General features: G+C 26.4%; 3 protein-coding genes across 3 annotated transcripts; all 3 read right to left on the bottom strand.

The window, feature by feature from the left end:
* Positions 1-9,352: 9,352 nt before the first annotated feature.
* On the bottom strand, positions 9,353-10,147 carry OCT59_000767 (uncharacterized protein; the record flags this gene model as incomplete). Its single annotated transcript, XM_066139088.1, has 5 exons — positions 9,353-9,457; positions 9,525-9,685; positions 9,752-9,844; positions 9,929-10,029; positions 10,116-10,147. The coding sequence occupies 5 exons, from the start codon at positions 10,145-10,147 to the stop codon at positions 9,353-9,355; spliced, it is 492 nt and encodes a 163-aa protein (XP_065988523.1).
* A 2,784-nt stretch (positions 10,148-12,931) lies between these two features.
* OCT59_000766 (uncharacterized protein) lies at positions 12,932-14,456 on the bottom strand. Its single transcript, XM_025333073.2, has one exon. The coding sequence runs from the start codon at positions 14,428-14,430 to the stop codon at positions 13,054-13,056; it is 1,377 nt and encodes a 458-aa protein (XP_025175759.1). The 5' UTR covers positions 14,431-14,456; the 3' UTR covers positions 12,932-13,053.
* A 1,001-nt stretch (positions 14,457-15,457) lies between these two features.
* OCT59_000765 (uncharacterized protein) lies at positions 15,458-16,819 on the bottom strand (the record flags this gene model as incomplete). Its single annotated transcript, XM_025330471.2, has 1 exon — positions 15,458-16,819. The coding sequence occupies one exon, from the start codon at positions 16,817-16,819 to the stop codon at positions 15,458-15,460; it is 1,362 nt and encodes a 453-aa protein (XP_025175760.2).
* Between the last annotated feature and the right edge of the window lie 1,143 nt (positions 16,820-17,962).

The raw sequence follows: 17,962 nt of genomic DNA, 5'->3' as shown, positions 1-17,962 counted from the left end.
TAATATATTTATGAATCACTAGTCAAAAAAGAACAATTCAGCCTAAATTTGATCAGGTCGAATATAGGTCAAATGATGGTCTAACCTGTGTCAAATTGAGGTTGAATTTTCGGACGCATTTAGGGTGCCAATTGTCCCAAATTTGGACTAATTATTCAACTATTATTTAGGCTTAAATTGACCAATATTTGACCTTAAAACTTTAAACTGAATTATGGTCTAATAACAACCCATTTATTTACGATTTTTTTTATCAAATTTATTATTAAATAAATGTATTTATTAATGCTTAAATACTTTATAATTATATTATTATTATTGCATCTATCTAATTTACAAAAAATATTGCTAATTCAAATACAATTCCACAATTACATGATTCATGTATTCATATATATGAATCTTTGATCGTTTTTTAGCAATCCACTCGAACTTATAAAAAAAAGAGAAGAATGGTTATTAGTAACCGTTCATAATAATATTAAAAAAAAAAATTGAAAAAAAATAAACCAAGATTCGTACTTACGAATCTTGGTTCCACCTTTTCTGAAGATCGGAAGAAGCCAACCTGAAGCCTAAAAAAAAAGAAAAAACAGTTATTAGTAACCATTGTTACTCTAGTTATATGTAGAGTTATATCTTACTACGCCAAAAGATCATGTGGAAAATTAGGATCTATTGTGCCCAACTGTGCCAAACTGACTTAGTCGCAGCCAATTTAGCCTATTATTTTTATTATATTAATTATATTTAATATAAACGATATAATTATTTTATTTATTATATTTAATTTATTTATTATATTTATTATATTAGTTATATTTCTTATATTTATTATATCTATTATATTTATTATATCTTTATATATAGTAACTTTTATATAAATAACATTGGTATTTTCCTTTGTTATAAGTTTAGTTCCTTCAGTTCACCCTAGTTCTTTTAGTTCTTTAGTTTTGATAAGTTCTTGTAATTATAAAGTTCTACAATAAAGTATAACATTTTACACTATAAACGAACTCCCTATTTTAAGCGTATCTTGTTTAATTAGATTTCAGTCATAGTTAAACGTACTTAATCTCCCTAACTGCAAATCATAGTTAATCTATTTAACATACCAAATCAGTTAACAAGTAGTGATTCCTGCCAAGTAAAAGGCTAATACTATGAATTAACAATTGATTTTATTTTTCAGACGAACTTGAAAATACTTGCAGATGAACTTGCCGACGTAACTTCTTTTCTCAGACGAACTTAAGAATACTTGCAGACGCACTTGCAAACAAAATTTATTTTCTCAGACGTACTTGAGATATTTGCAGATGTACTTGCAACAATTTGAATTTTGAAATTAAATGCCATTTTACAATTTATCTAAAGGAGAATTAAAGTTATATAAAGAAAACATTGTAGAGAAAAAACAATCAACTAAAAAGAAGTTTATTGTATTATTCAGTATTATCCAACAGATTCTATTCCAGCTGACAATATTCCTAACAGATTTGAGAAATTTTGGCTCTGGATTTCTATTCAGTACACAGCAAAACAATATACTGGAGCAACAGTAGCCACTTTTAAAGTATTAAAAACTGAATTCTTCATAACTACCCAACTTAATACACTTATTGGTATAACTACTAAGATCCTACAAAGTATAAAGTTTTGACAAATAAATACCCCTTTATTAGAATTATCCTTTTATTTACATAAATTATTTGAATTAACAAACGGATTTAAGAGTTTACCTACTGATATTCAAGTAACTAACGCATATCAAATTTTTCATAATACATCAGTAAATAATAATGCCAACATGAATAAAGGTCAAATGAAAGAACTTATAAAATTAGTTTGAGGAGCTGACCCAGCTGATAATAATAACCCCAGAAATGTTGGAAACCTTTTGGAAAATACTTTGAATAACAATACAAATGCCATTACTACTACGTTACAAAATAATCTTAATGCCATTAATGCTCTTACAACTGCCAACCAAAACTGTACAACATCTAAAGTTATAGATGTTCCCTTTTTCTATAGACGTGATGATGAAGATCTATACGAATAGTGTCAACTCTTTGAAGCTGCCTTTGCAGTTAATAGATGGCCAGACAATCGAAAAGTTGCTTTAGCCGCTAGATTTCTTAAGGAAGCTGCACACGATTGGTATGAGGATAACAAAGGAATTATAAACCAATGGCATATAGATTACAATGCAAATAACTTTGACATCCAGTTTATAGCATATTTTGCAACTGCTGCTCGAATGAACCAGTGGACCAGAGAACTGCAAAATATTAAACAAAGAGATAATGAATCTGTGAAAACTTATTCTTGACGCTTTAAAAGTTATTGAATAAGACCACCTAAGGAGAAGCTTTAGCTGCAAGATATCAAATTAATTACTATATTAATAGTCTTAAGCCTTTCTTAGTTGGACAAGTAGTAATTGGGAATGCTAATACTTTAGAGGTAACCATTACCCGAGCCAAGTTAGTAAAATTAAATGTAAATACTACTCTTTTAACTACAACACTAGCAACTACTAGTACTACAGAACCTATTTCAACCACTACTACTACTGTTAAACCAACTCCACAAGTAGATGAAATGGAAGCATTAACAAAACAAATGCAACAACTCGCTCTTAATTATGCAAATCTTTCATCAGTTTTAATGGTTCAACAAAGCACTCCGAAATACTGACTACGTACCTAATAATAATAATCAAAATCGTCAAAATGGCAAGCCCTTACTCAGAATTTTTTTTAATCCAAATATCGCTTGTTTCAGATGTGGAAATGTGAGACATATTTCCAGAATTGCCAAATGGGAAGAAATACCAATAATAGAAATGGTAACAATAATAATAATAATCGCCCTCACCAAAGAGCACCAATTACCCCTATTAATTATGCAGATGATGAAGCAGAAATTTACTATGATGAATATGAGGATGAATATAAAGAAGAATAGGAAGAAGAAGACGAATATGAAGCATATATTACAACTCGTTCTAGATCTGTTCTATACGAGATATCCTCTCCTAGAGGAAAAGAACAAGATTTTCAGAATCTTGAAAGAAAGACCAATTATATACCCAACCTATTCCTCCAGTAACTCCTACTATACCAATGGATATGAATGCTACAGCAGAAACTTCTACAAAAAGAAAAGTAAGAACCAAAATGGTTCCTGCACCTATTGAAAATGTCAATGAATTTGACATAGCTAAATATATTAGTAACCTACTTTGTGGTCTATCTATTAGTAGTATTCCGAAAAAAATCCGATCCGATTCGTATTCGCGTATCTGATCCGAAACGGATCGGATCGGATCAGCTTTTTTATGATCCGTGATCTGATCTGAATCAAAAAAATTTGATCTGTTTCAGATCGAATCAGATCGGATCAGTTATTTATTCAAATTGGATCGGATCGAATCAGATTCGAACGGATTCGGATCGGATCCAAATCTTAGAAAATAAAAAATGTTTTGCGCAATGTTTTTTATTAAGACAATAAAAAACTGTTGCGAAATGGTTATTTTTAGTTAAATAAACCATTTCGCAACGGTTTATATTAAAACAATTTAAAAAACCATTGCGCAATGGTTTTTTTTAGTTAAATAAACCATTTTGTAATGGTTTATATTAAAATATTTTAAAAAACCGTTGCAAAACGGTTCTTTTTAATTAAATAAACTGTTTTGCAACGGTTTATATTAAAACAATTTAAAAACTGTTGCGCAATGGTTCCTTTTAGTTAAATAAACCATTTTGCAACAGTTTATACTAAAACAATTTAAAAAACCGTTGCGAAATGGTTCTTTTTAGTTAAATAAACCATTTCGCAATAGTTTATATTAAAATCATTAAAAAAACCATTGCGAAATGGTTTATATTAAAATCATTAAAAAACTATTGCGAAATGGTTTATATTAAAATCATTAAAAAAACCATTGCAAAATGGTTTTTTTAGTTAAATAAACTGTTTTACAACGGTTTACATTAAAATCATTAAAAAAAACTATTGCGAAATGGTTTTTTTAGTTAAATAAACCGTTTTGCAATGGTTTATATTAAAATATTTTAAAAAACTATTGCAAAACGGTTCTTTTTAATTAAATAAACCATTTCGCAACGGTTTATATTAAAATATTTTAAAAAACCATTGTGAAACGGTTCTTTTTAATTAAATAAACCGTTTTGCAACAGTTTATATTAAAACAATTAAAAGAACTGTTGCGAAATAGTTCTTTTTAGTTAAATAAACCGTTTCGCAACGATTTATATTAAAATCGTTAAAAAAACCGTTTCACAACGGTTTATATTAAAACAATTAAAAGAACCATTGTGAAACGGTTTTTTTTAGTTAAATAAACCATTTTGCAACAGTTTATATTAAAATCGTTAAAAAAACCGTTGTGAAATGGTTTTTTAGTTAAATAAACCGTTTCGCAACAGTTCATATTAAAACAATTAAAAAACCGTTGTGAAACGGTTCTTTTTAATTAAATAAACTGTTGCGAAATGGTTCTTTTTAATTAAATAAACCGTTCGCAACGGTTCTTTTTAATTAAATAAACCGTTTTGCAACGGTTTATATTAAAATCATTAAAAAAACCATTTCGCAACAGTTTATATTAAAATCGTTAAAAAAACTGTTTCGCAACAGTTTATACTAAAACAATTTAAAAAACCGTTGCGAAATGATTCTTTTTAGTTAAATAAACCATTTCGCAATGGTTTATATTAAAATATTTTAAAAAACCATTGCGAAACGGTTTTTCTAGTTAAATAAACCGTTTCGCAACAGTTTATATTAAAATATTTTAAAAAACTGTTGCAAAACGATTTTTTTAGTTAAATAAACCATTTCGCAACGGTTTTTATTAAATTCGTTAAAAAACCATTTCGCAACAGTTTTTATTAAATTCGTTAAAAACCCATTTCGCAACAGTTTTTATTAAATTTGTTAAAAACCCGTTTCGCAACAGTTTTTATTAAATTTGTTAAAAAACTGTTTCGCAACAGTTTTTATTAAATTCGTTAAAAACCCGTTTCGCAATAGTTTTTTTCATTTAAATTGAAATAAAAAATGTTTCGCAACATTTTTTATTAAATAAATCTTTAAAAAAACGTTGCGAAACATTTTTTAACTTCTGATTCAGATCGGATTCGGACCGGATAGGTTTTATTTGAATTGGATTCAAACCGAATCGAATCAAGCTCATTTCGGATTCAGATCGGATCAGATCCAATTATTTTTGTTTCGAATTCAGATCGGATCAAATCCAACTTTTTTTGATCCGAATTCAGATCAGATCGGATTCATCTCAAATCTGATCTGATTTGATCCATTCAGAACACTATCTATTAGCCAAGTAACAGCTCAACTTCCTGTTTACAGGAAAGGATTAATTTAAAGTATAAGGAGAAAACATGAAAAGATTAACAATAACAATCGAATTTACTTATTATGACGCAGTTTCGTTAATTAATGACTGGTGGATTTCTTAATTTTAGCCAAATTTATAATTTTGGCCACGAATTACTTGACGGAATATAAACTTCCTAAAAAGGAAATTTTATTTCCCAATAAAATTCAAGTTTCTATTGCATAAGGTTGTACAAATTTCCAAAAAAGAAAATTTGTTCGTCGATCACAATTAATTTGTAATTACATGATATGTGTTTAAACATCCTATTATAAATAGTATAAAAAAATTGGTATTTGCAAAACAATTAATTGTGATTAAATCAATTTTAAAATCGATTCTAATAATGGAAATCAATTCCAATCCCTAGTGACGGTGTAACAAATTTAAATATTAAAATATAAACAAATTTAGATGAAATAGAAATTATTTTAGATGTAATAGCATAATGATAAAAATTTATATAAAGAACTTTAGAACAAAAGAGTGGTAACGAGATAAGGGAAGAGAAAATTGTCCATAAATTTTTAAAAAAATTTTGTAATTTCTCAGTATTATTTTTATATTAAATAACTAATTTTACTTCATTTTAACATAGAAAATTTTTTAATAATTTTTTAATTAATTAATAAAATTTATTAAAACTTATCTCAGTCAATATTAAACCTAGAAAGATGATTTTACTACCATTAGAATTATCTTAATGAGATTATTTTAATGGTATAAAATTTATCAAAATCTGATCACTGGATTTTTAATAATTTGCAAATTTATATTTTGTATTTTTTTATATTAAAATTTATTTATAGTAATAAAAATAATAAAATTTTATATTAATAAGAATTTAATGAATATTTAAAAAAATTTTAAACTATTGTAAAATACTTTATTTAATAATTAAATATTTTTTAAAGAAAATTTAGGTCTTTAAAAATTTAAGGTAAAATTCAATATAATTTTAAAAGGTCACACTATACACTCACCTGCCAAAAGTATCCAGGCACTTCTAAAAAATGACCATTAAATCACATTATCTCAACATCCAGTGATCAGAATTTAATGATTTATGATTCATTAGATTCGTCCAATTGAGACGCATCTAACCGCAGTATTTTCAAGTCTGTAGGTTCAATAGATCAGAAGTTATCGATAAATGTCTAAAAACAGTAAAATGCAAATAACTTTTGATCCATCAATCCTAGAGATATGAAAATAATAGATACAATAATGTACCTTAACAAGACAAATCTAATGAGTCATATTTCATCTTACTAGGTTTAATAGGAAAGAAAATGTTATGAAATTTGTATTTGCTAAATTTTTAAAGATGAAAAATGAATTACTTCATAAAGTTAAATTACATTATTTCAATAACCAGTGATCAGAATTTAATTATTTATGATTCAATGAATTCATATTATCAAGATGCATCTAATTGCAGTATTATTATGTCTCTAAATTTGATGGATCAGATGTTATTCTCAACAGTAAAATGCAAATAATTCATTTTTTATCTTTAAAAATTTAGCAAATACAAATTTCATAACATTTTCTTTCCTATTAAACCTAGTAAGATGAAATATGACTCATTAGATTTGTCTTGTTAAGGTACATTATTGTATCTATTATTTTCATATCTCTAGGATTGATGGATCAAAAGTTATTTGCATTTTACTGTTTTTAGACATTTATCGATAACTTCTGATCTATTGAACCTACAGACTTGAAAATACTGCGGTTAGATGCGTCTCAATTGGACGAATCTAATGAATCATAAATCATTAAATTCTGATCACTGGATGTTGAGATAATGTGATTTAATGGTCATTTTTTAGAAGTGCCCGGATACTTTTGGCAGGTGGGTGTATATAAGGTAAAATTATGAGACAGAAAGGGTTGGTAAAATTACTAGTAAATCAGAAATTTTGTGAGAAGACCTCTATTAGAAGTAAGTGAGGTCCTATTCTTGTATTAAAGCATCAGTTGGAAAATAAAATTCTTTAACAATTCTATAATCTTCCATATTATGATTAGCCATATTAAATTGAATAAATTTTGGATCAAATCATTATATTGCCTTGAATATAAATGGTAAAGCTGGATGTTGAAATATATGTTTCTCACATTTTTCATACGCTAATGTAAAAGTTTTAGCAAATAGTAATATATAAGAATCAATATTATTATTTACCTTACTAACTCACTTAAAACTTAAATTATCTCATTTAAAATCAGAGGATTTCTTTTTCCTGATGAAAGAAAAGCTTAAAAATTTGTTATTTATGAGTAAATAAATGGAGCTATAGCTTTATTTCTAATTTTAAAAAATTTTAAATCATTAATCAGCCTAAATAAAATAATGCATCAGTATAATATAGAATTATTAAAACAATTAATTAACATAATTATATCATAAAGTTGTTAAAGTAGTTAGTAAAAAAAATTTTTAAGATTTATAGATTATCAATTTACCAATCATATGATTTATCATCCAATTAAATTCAAATGTCGCAAAAATCACAAATTTTTAGTAAAAATCGTGATTACGCTTAAATCACAAAAAAATAGCCAAATTTGTTATAAAATTGTGATCAACAAATCCTGAACACTCCTAACTTATTCTAAAAATGAAATTTTGATTAGATAATAGTATATTTAATATTATAAAAAGTGATTATTTTTTACAAATTTGTGATCTAAAATTTTCATTAAAAATACAAAAAATTTGGTCATAATTCTGGCCAAAAATTGCACAGTAGAAATTAAGAAATTATAAAAGAAATGGATTTTTAGCCCATTTTCTATTAGTTAATCTACTCTGAAAATGAAATTTTGATTAAATAATAGATCATTTTACATTTAAGTATATAATTATTTTTTGCAAATTTAACATTTTAAAAAATCTTAAAAAATACCTGATTACCCCCTTGGTACTTTTTGCTAAAATTAAAATTGAATTTTTAGATGCTTTTTTATTAATTAACTCCATCTGAAATTAAAATTTTATTAAGTAAATTGACCTCTGTGCATCTTATGATGGTGAAAAAAATCACCAATTTTTCATTAAATCTTTCAGAATCAACTATCAAAATTTTTTAAGTAAGAAAATTCTTTGTGAAAAATTAAAATACATTTTAAATCTATTTTATAATAGAAAACCTATTCTGAAAATGAAATTTAATTAAATAATAGTACATTTAATATTATAAAAAGTGACTATTTTTTGCATATTCATGATTTAAAATTTCATCAAAAATACAAAAAATTTGGCTATAATTCCGGCCAAAAATTGCACAGTAGAAATTAAGGAATTACAAAAGAAATCGATTTTTAACTCATTTTCCGCCCTAAAAATGAAATTTTGATTAGATAATAGACCATTTTATATTTGAACACATGATTATTTTTCACAGATTCAACATTTTAAAAAATCTCAAAAAGTACTTAATTATAACCCTTAGTACTTTTTGTCAAAATTAAAATTGAATTTTTAGGAACTTTTTCACTAATTATTAAGCAAATCAACCTTTGTGCATCTCATGATAATGAAAAAATGGGTGATTTATCCATTTCTCAATCTTAATACAGTACCTTTTGGCTGATATCAATTTAGTTGGTTTATGACAAAAAAAATAAAATTTAATAAAAAAATAAAAATTGGAAGCTTTTGTCTTTTTAAAATAATTTGTGATTTTTCAAACTTAAATAGGAAATTTTATTTATGTTTTGAAAATTCTTGATATTTATAGTAAAAAAAGTTTGTTATGCATTTTACTTAAGTAAATTTTGAAAAGGATAGAAAAATCCTGATGTTTATTTTACAATATATGTTACAAAATATAATAAAAACCTATAGTAAATTTACAACTAACTTATGGTATAACATAAGTTACGTGATGATAATAAACGTCATTAAGATGTATTCGTCATAATGGCGGTCATATCCGCCACAAAAACATTTGGCGTTTGTTCTTTAAGTTTTTTACTATAAGATCTGAGCACGATAGAAAGATAACCCTACGAAAAAAACGAAATTTTCATTAATAAAAAAAAAAAATATTTTTTCATAATCATGAATACTTACACCAAAGATTATACCAACTGCAAAAGTAATACCCCATCTAGCAAAAGGATAACAATATTCATAGTATGAAGGATGTTTAGGATTTAAACTTCTACAATACTTCTGATAACCAACAACATTTAATAACAGAATAATCTCGATGATACTAAACAGTACATACACTAATAAGCTAATGAAAGCGAATTTTGTAAGAACTTTTACTTCGCCTGCTTTTTTGTAATAAATACCATGAATACCACAAAGTGCAGCAAAACCCAACGATATATAAAATACACCAATAATTATTCCAGCACTTCCTTCGTAAGCATTAACTGATCGCGCTAAATTTTTTTTTAAAAAAATTTATTTAGTTATCAGGGCCATTAAAATTTCATTTTAAATTTTAAATGTAATGAATAACTTACGTTTATCTTTATTTTTTATTACAAGGCCACCAATGTAAAAATTCCAAATAGCAAACCATATTGCAGCAACGTAAGCTCCAAATTGAAGAGAAATACAGAGGCTAAGAAATATCAGAAATATAGAATTTAGTTTCAAGACAATCTTTTTTATATGTGTATATAAATATTCTTTTTATGAATACATCACCAGCATTTGTCAAATCTAACTTTCTCAATCATTTCGATTATTTTAATTTTAAAAAAGAATCGATTAATGAAATAAATATACAGATGCGTGTAGGTTTAAATATGCGAAAATTCATACACTTTTAATTTTAAGTGACTAACTTGATCCATTTATAGAGTCCAAGTGCTACTATGCATTTTTAATCCTGATAAGAAAATATGCATTTCGATATATTTGAGGTCAACCTGAACAATGTACTGAAAATAATTTTTTGAATGACTAGATGAAAATAATTTAAATGACTAATTTGATTGTACTACAAACGAACAAATGAATTTCTTTTTTTGTGCGAAGAATTGATGATCGAACAAATGAATTCTTGTTTTGTGTTATTACACAAGGATGTACAAAGTGCCCTAGCCTATGACGAAAAAAAGTGGCAGTCATATGGTACCGCCCATAAAAGGAATAAAATATAAAATATTAGATAAATGATATTGGTATTGTATTTATTAAGAAATATTTTGCTTTTTAGGTCCAAGTCACTTGACGGCTAAATTATTTTCACATTAGCTTCGCATTGTATATCATATCACAAGAAATCCAGATCCCAGTCAGTTACACGACAGTTACCATAAATCATTAACCAATAATATCTGCCTTGAGATAAAATAGCCAAGCCGCCGTTATTATTTGATTCGCTATAAACGTCTTCAGCTTCGCATTCTCATTGACGAGCGAATTATTTCACTGGTGAGGACTGTCATAAACAATTTCTGTATCTCACGAAAGCTTTTTATGTAAGTAATACTTGTATGATTTTTCAAGACAGATCGATCTATAATTTATAAATAATTATATACTGTAATTATGATATACTGCGTATCAATAAAATAATCTCTTGATCGGTGGCTTGTGTTAGCTTGTATTGTAATTATAAGTTGTTAAAAGTAAATAAAAAAATTATTCATATAAAGTCAACGATATTATATTACAGTATAAATTTGTTCATAGTAAAAGCAATTGTGATTTGTGACATACAATACAGAAATACCGAGTGCATTTATCCACAAGGAACATTTCAAAAAAAGCCCCATTTATTATAAACATTTAATTTTTTTAAAAAAAAATAAAAAATAAACATAAAATAGATCTCGAAGCTAAAAAATGAGTTCAATGAGTTCAGAATTTGATCGCAGGGCGATACTACCTGTATTAGATACCTCTGGCCTGATTCCGATTCTTCAACATTTTCTACATTTTCACTCCAAGTAGAATCATCTTTTTTATTATGATTGTAGACATTTTCATCATCATCGTCGATTTCATTATCGCAACTAGTATAATTTCGTCTCGTTGAATGAACCCCGTTTAATGTATTTATAGCATCAGTGGCAAAAGCGGAAGCAAAAGGCCAGAATTATGGCGATGTTTTTGTAAGTTACGTTGATTTTTAATAGTTGTCGGAATTGTTCGTATTGTTTGTATGTTGGCCAAAGTCTTGTGATTCAAGATGTCTTGACGGTAAATCTTGTATTGAAGTTGACTGCATTTGTGTTGATATTTTTTTAAAAAAAAAAATTTTGGATATAGAAATAAAGGGTTATTGTCGTTAATAGAGCAACAAAAAAATTGTTTTTAGTTGTAAAAAACAACAAGGGAAAGGTAAGGTATTTATATAGTTTTTTGAGATGTAATTTATATAATATGAGTAATATTTTTTAGTAACTATGATTAAACGCTGATTGATAATATTTATTTTTTATTGATCATGATGACTCATAACTAGTATATTATACGCGATCATAGAGTATACATAATAAATCGCGTCTCAGTGTGGTTGTAATCTTGATGATGTTTAATTACAGCTATTTGCAAAAATAATGGACCACCTAATTCATTTTTTCTCCGAAGATTCATACGCAGTCATACGCAGTCATACGCAATTGATCGGCAGTAATTCCGGACAAATTATAATTTTGGCCAGAATTATAAAACGGCTATGACGATCATATCCTTTTTTGGCGATTGCCGTTCCACAATTTTTGATTTTTCCAAAAAATGAAAATTTCCTTTTCAGAACTTGTGTAACAACAAATTTCCTAAAATGGAAATTATAATTCTGGTCAAATTTATAATTTGGCCGGAATTATGCCGATCAATTATGCTCTTGTGCGTATGACTGCGTATGACTGCGTATGAATCTTCGGAGAAAGGGTGGTCCGTTATTTTTGCAAATAGCTGTAAATGAACGATGCTGTTCACTAAGCAAAAAAAAATATATACCTTAACCGGCTTAACGTTAAATTAGTAGATAAGTTTAAATAGCGTTCTTTTTCTTTACTTTATACACCGTGCATAATGTAGTATTCTGTAAAAACCGGAGATTCCCGGAATTTTTAGAATCGGTTATTTTTCCGACATAAAATATATCAAAAATAAATTATATCAATTATTGATTATCGATTTTTACGATATTAGAAGTTTCTCGATTTATGGGTTAACCGATATTTTCATTATCGTACAATACTGAATATCGATAATACAACACCGCACAATATCCATAGAATATTAAATAAACAAATATTTAGTTTAATAACTTAAATTTATCTTTAAAGAACACCGGTAAATTTGTATGTAACCGGATACTTATCCGGAAAATTCTTTATCCTATTTTATGCCCCGGGACCCAGGTTAATGGCTCGTCGCATATATAATTTAGTTAAAAGTTGATTATAGTCCGTAATTATGAAGTTATTTGGTATGTTAACAACCTGCAAATGTTTCATATAAGAAAATTACTCGTTTATATACATTATGTAAATTTCGTTTTATCATTAAATTCAGATAAGCTTTATTAATGTAATTTATAGATATTACGGATATTGTAACTTATAGAAAAATCATTACGTATCTATCATAAAATTCGTGAATTGAACGTACAAGTCATAATAATTTACTACCGAGGTTGAATTCGAATCCGACTAGGATAATTTAAAAATACTAGTGGATAAACTTTTGATGGTAGGTTATCCCATTTTGATATTATAGGGTATCTAATATTATCAACCGTAAAAGCACAAGTTCTTTTATTCATATCTAAATGAACAATAACTTTTGTGCCTTGTCCGAAAGGCCGACAATAGTTTTTAGTTTTTTCCTTTGTTTTAGAATCAGCATTATAATATGATCCATCTGAACCTATCGCCCAGGCGAAGCCTTTCCTCGAAGTTAACCCCACCCAGACGGTGTCTCGAAATACTTCGACAGTGATCTCCCATTCAAAAAGTTCCTTACTTTCAAATGCGATTTTTGCTTTAACACTTTGATAGTTTCTACAATCGCTTGCTGCCTGCACAACTTCCCCATTATCTTCAATAATTAAATTAGATCCACATCTTGATCTGTCCCAAACGTAAGCAAATTTATATAATGATGGTATTCCACGGATATAATTTATGCCCGAATTTTGTGATCTAATTTGATGTCCATAAACCCTCACACTAGGAGTTATTTCTAGAGGCTCAATAATATCAATTATTATTTTAATTTGAATTTGTCCGAAATCAATAAATTTAACCAAAGGTTTCAATTCTTTGGCGATTTCTTGTCGATTCACATCATCAGGTGATCCATTTTTTACTTTGTATGATTTGTTTATTTGTTTTAATGTTGGTAACTGCTTCGTAAGTGTTATAAATGCATCATTAGAAACTTGTTTTGCTGCAAGAATGGCACTATACCGAAAAACTTCATATTCGGGAGTTGCAAAGGGTTTCTTCTTTTTATGCGTACAAGATAAGAGATATTGAAGGGCTTTAATAGATAATCGACCAAATTCAATGGTATTTAATGGAATAGTTGATACCGTTTCAACCAATAAATTAAGAAGAACATTATTTTCTGTCAATACCATTGTATCTACGACTTTAGAAAACAATTCAGGTGAATAATTATTTTTATAATCCTTTTCTAAAGTATTTTTAACAGTTCTAATAATAAACTCTTGAAGTTTTAGTAATTGAAAATAGTCTGCTGCACTAAAAGCTTCAACTATATTATCAATTGTTAAACATTCCTCCTTAATAGATCCAGTATAAGTATATTCTAATATAATTTCCATTGTAGAAGAATCAACTGTTGGAAAGAAAATTTGATTTTCATAACTTTCTTTCATTCCATTATAAAATAACCCATCAAATACTTCTGATCTTGCCGCTAATATTATCCTGGATGCATATAATTTCTTTTCATCTTTACATAAAATTTCTATATCACTATACTTTGGATTATTAAATAATAATCTTAGATCTTGTTCTAATGAATATCCTTTCATCTTTAAAAAGAGAGTAGTCAATAAATCGATAATTATATTTTTCCGAGTTCAAGCGACTTAAATAATTTAGACCTGTAACACTTGCGTAACAAATAACGCGTGTGCAATATACTACGGATAATACGCGTAATGCGTTAGTTAGTTTGTAGCACTTGTAACATCGTAATATTGTAATATTTCTTCTAGCGATTCGAAACGTTTATAATATGCAATTTATTGCATAATTTGCATATGCTTGCTATTAACTAACAATCGCTCAGCTATAGGAGTTTGAGTTTAAATTTATGATTCGATCGCCGTAAAAAATTATATTATTTTAGATCATGTGAACCGCAAATCATTTTTAAAAATCATTTGATGCAATTACTTTACTTTATATGGTAAGTTAGATTTTTATTGTATAGATCATGTGAATTGCATCATTTAATGCACTTACTTTACTTTATATGGTAAGTTAGATTCCATAGAATATACAGTATATTGTTTTAAATCATGTGAATTACAATCATTTTGATGCACTTTACTTTATATAGTAAGTTCCGATCCTTAGATCAAAATGAATTATTATTTATTAAAGTTCCCGTATAAACAACGTCCTAATATGACTCTTTTTTACAGAAAGAATGTCAAAGAAACTTGTTTATGACTTATTTTCATTCAATCAAATACTTCCGAACTTGTTGCTAAAATTGATATAAAATTATAAAATCTCAAAAATTTTTACATCACTATACTTAAGAGATTTTTATGTAAAATAATGGATAGGATAAAAATTTTATAAGTTTAAATTCTATTTAAATTATTTGCACATGCAATTTATACAATGTTATAAAATCTGGTGAAAAAAAAAACATTATTATTGAATTAAATATCATTTGAAATAAATATTTTTTACTTCAATATTCAAATATTCACATTCACAATTTGCAATTAAAAATTTTATTATTAATCATTAATTAACATAAATATAACATAGGAACATAGTATACTACGTTAAAAATAGTAAATTATACGTATCAACGTAAAATCACTTATTATAAGAAAATGGTTGAATTTGAAGCTGACCAGGGTAAAGTAACGATACTAATGGATAAACTTTTGATGATGGATCCCACGTCAATAAACCTTGATACTTTTTATCATTGACTGTAAAAGTACAAGTTCTTTTATTCATATCTAAATGACAAGTAATAATTGTATTATCTTCAAATGGACTAAAATACTTTGAGTTAGGACCAATATAACCTATTCCCAATACTTTAGAATCATCTGCTGCAAGGTTATAATTAAAATTCTCTGATGCACACACTCCAATCCAAGCACGACCATCTTTCTTAATGATGACATTCCATTCAATAACTCCTTCGTCTTCAAATTCTATTTTAGTTCTAACAAATTGTCGGGAAGTACAATCCTTTTTTGCAGTCACAACTTTACCATTATCCTCAATAAGAAGGTTTGATCCACATGTTGACCTATCCCAAACATAAGCGAACTCATATAAACATGATATTCCACGAATATTATTGAAAACTTTGTTATTTGATCGATAAACAATTACAGTTGGAGTAATTTCTAATGGTTCAATAATATCAGTTATTATTTGTTCCTTGATCCGTTTGAAATCAATAAATTTAACTAAAGACTCCAATTCTCTAGCAAGTTTTTTATGATTAGTAATTAATTTATTGTTTACTTTGATTGAATTCTCTAATTGTTCTAAAGTTGGTAACAGTTTTATTAGAATTTTATATGTATTATTAGAAATATTTTTTGCTACAAGAATGGCACTATATCGAAAAACTTCATATTCCGGGGTTGCAAAAGGTTTCTTTTTTTTATGTGTACAAGATAAGAGATATTGAAGGGCTTTAATAGATAATCGACCAAATTCAATAGTATTTAATGGAATAGTTGCTACTGTTTCAACCAGTAAATTAAGGAGAATATTATCTTCTGATAATACCATTATATCTACAGCTTTAGACAACAATTCAGGTAAATAATTATTTTTGTAATTATCTTTTATAGTATATTTAATAGTTTTCATTATAAATTCTTGTAGTTTCACTAATTGAAAATAGTCAGCAGTATTAAAAGCTTCAATTATATTATCTTTAGTTAAAGATTCTTTTTTAATTGAACCAATATAAGCATATTCCAATATAATTTCCATTCCAGAAGAATAAATTGTTGGAAAAGTAATTTGATTTTCATAACTTTCTTTCATTCCATTATAAAGTAATCCATCAAATACTTCTGATCTTGCAGCTAATATTATCCTGGATGCATATAATTTCTTTTCATCTTTACATATAATCTCTATATCACTATACTTTGGATTATTAAATAATAATCTTAGATCTTGTTCTAATGAATAACCTCTCATCATTTTAGAGATTTTCTTCTTCTTTTTTTTTTTTTTTGTCTTTCCTTTTTAAAAGTTATACGCGCGTGTAACATTGTGTATTTAATTTAGATTTAAAACGTTATAATTTTTCATAAGGGATTAGATCAAAAGTTCTAACTTTAAATTAATAAAATCTTATGATCTGATCCGAAATTATCATTGTTCTATTGTGTTTTGATAATCTTTTTTGAAACATTAAAATATTAATTATATCAATTCGATTGAAAAAAAAAAATTGCTCATAATTGGTATCCAAAGTATAACTATTTTTGTTCAAAAATGGTTGACTTATTATGTCTAATAATGAGTATCCATTAATTGAACTAGGATCCAATTGAATAAAAATTCCGAGAATTCTTATTTCAAAATTTCCATAATAATTAATTTTTGGAACAATATAGTAAAATACTATATGGTTACCATATGAGAAAGAACTATTCCAATTAAATATCTCAATTTTGATCCTTAATTGAAACAGTTTTTTAAAAATAAATAAAATAACATAAACATTGATATTTAACGTTAATATTAAATAAAAATTTCCAGTTCAAAATAAAATCCATAAAAGATGATGATACCGGTTTTTGTTACCATATCATATTATATAATATGAACGTAATTTAATAACCGAATAATCATCGTTTATCGATAATCGTAATCGAATAGCCACAAACTTCAAAAGTCCGTTTTTAACTTGCGTTCGTATCATTAATTCCGATAAATAATTTATAATAACAAAAAATAAAAACTTTTTTGAAATTAGTTTTGTAAACTTGCAAAAGAAACAGCAGTTACAAAAAATTACTACTCAAAAATTAAATTAATTAGAAGGATTTAAAATAATCCATTACCTTATTTTTTGTATGATTAAATAAAATTTGATGTACTTCGTCTTTTGAAGTATCATTAATATTATATCTTAATTTTTTTTTATTTTAGTCTTATAATAATAATAATAATAATAATAATAATAATAATGAATAATTGCTAATTTATATTCTTAATTAAACGTTATGAGGTAAGAGGTAACTAAATATTATAAATGAAAAAAAAATAGATGTTAAAATAATTTCTTTCAATCAAAAAAAAAGAAAAAAAAATATTGAAATTAAGTCTACTTAA

This window comes from Rhizophagus irregularis, chromosome 1 (assembly GCF_026210795.1).
Source record: "Rhizophagus irregularis chromosome 1, complete sequence".
In the NCBI taxonomy this organism is placed as follows: Eukaryota; Fungi; Glomeromycota; class Glomeromycetes; order Glomerales; family Glomeraceae; genus Rhizophagus; species Rhizophagus irregularis.
This window is presented reverse-complemented; position numbering and strand designations above follow the sequence as displayed.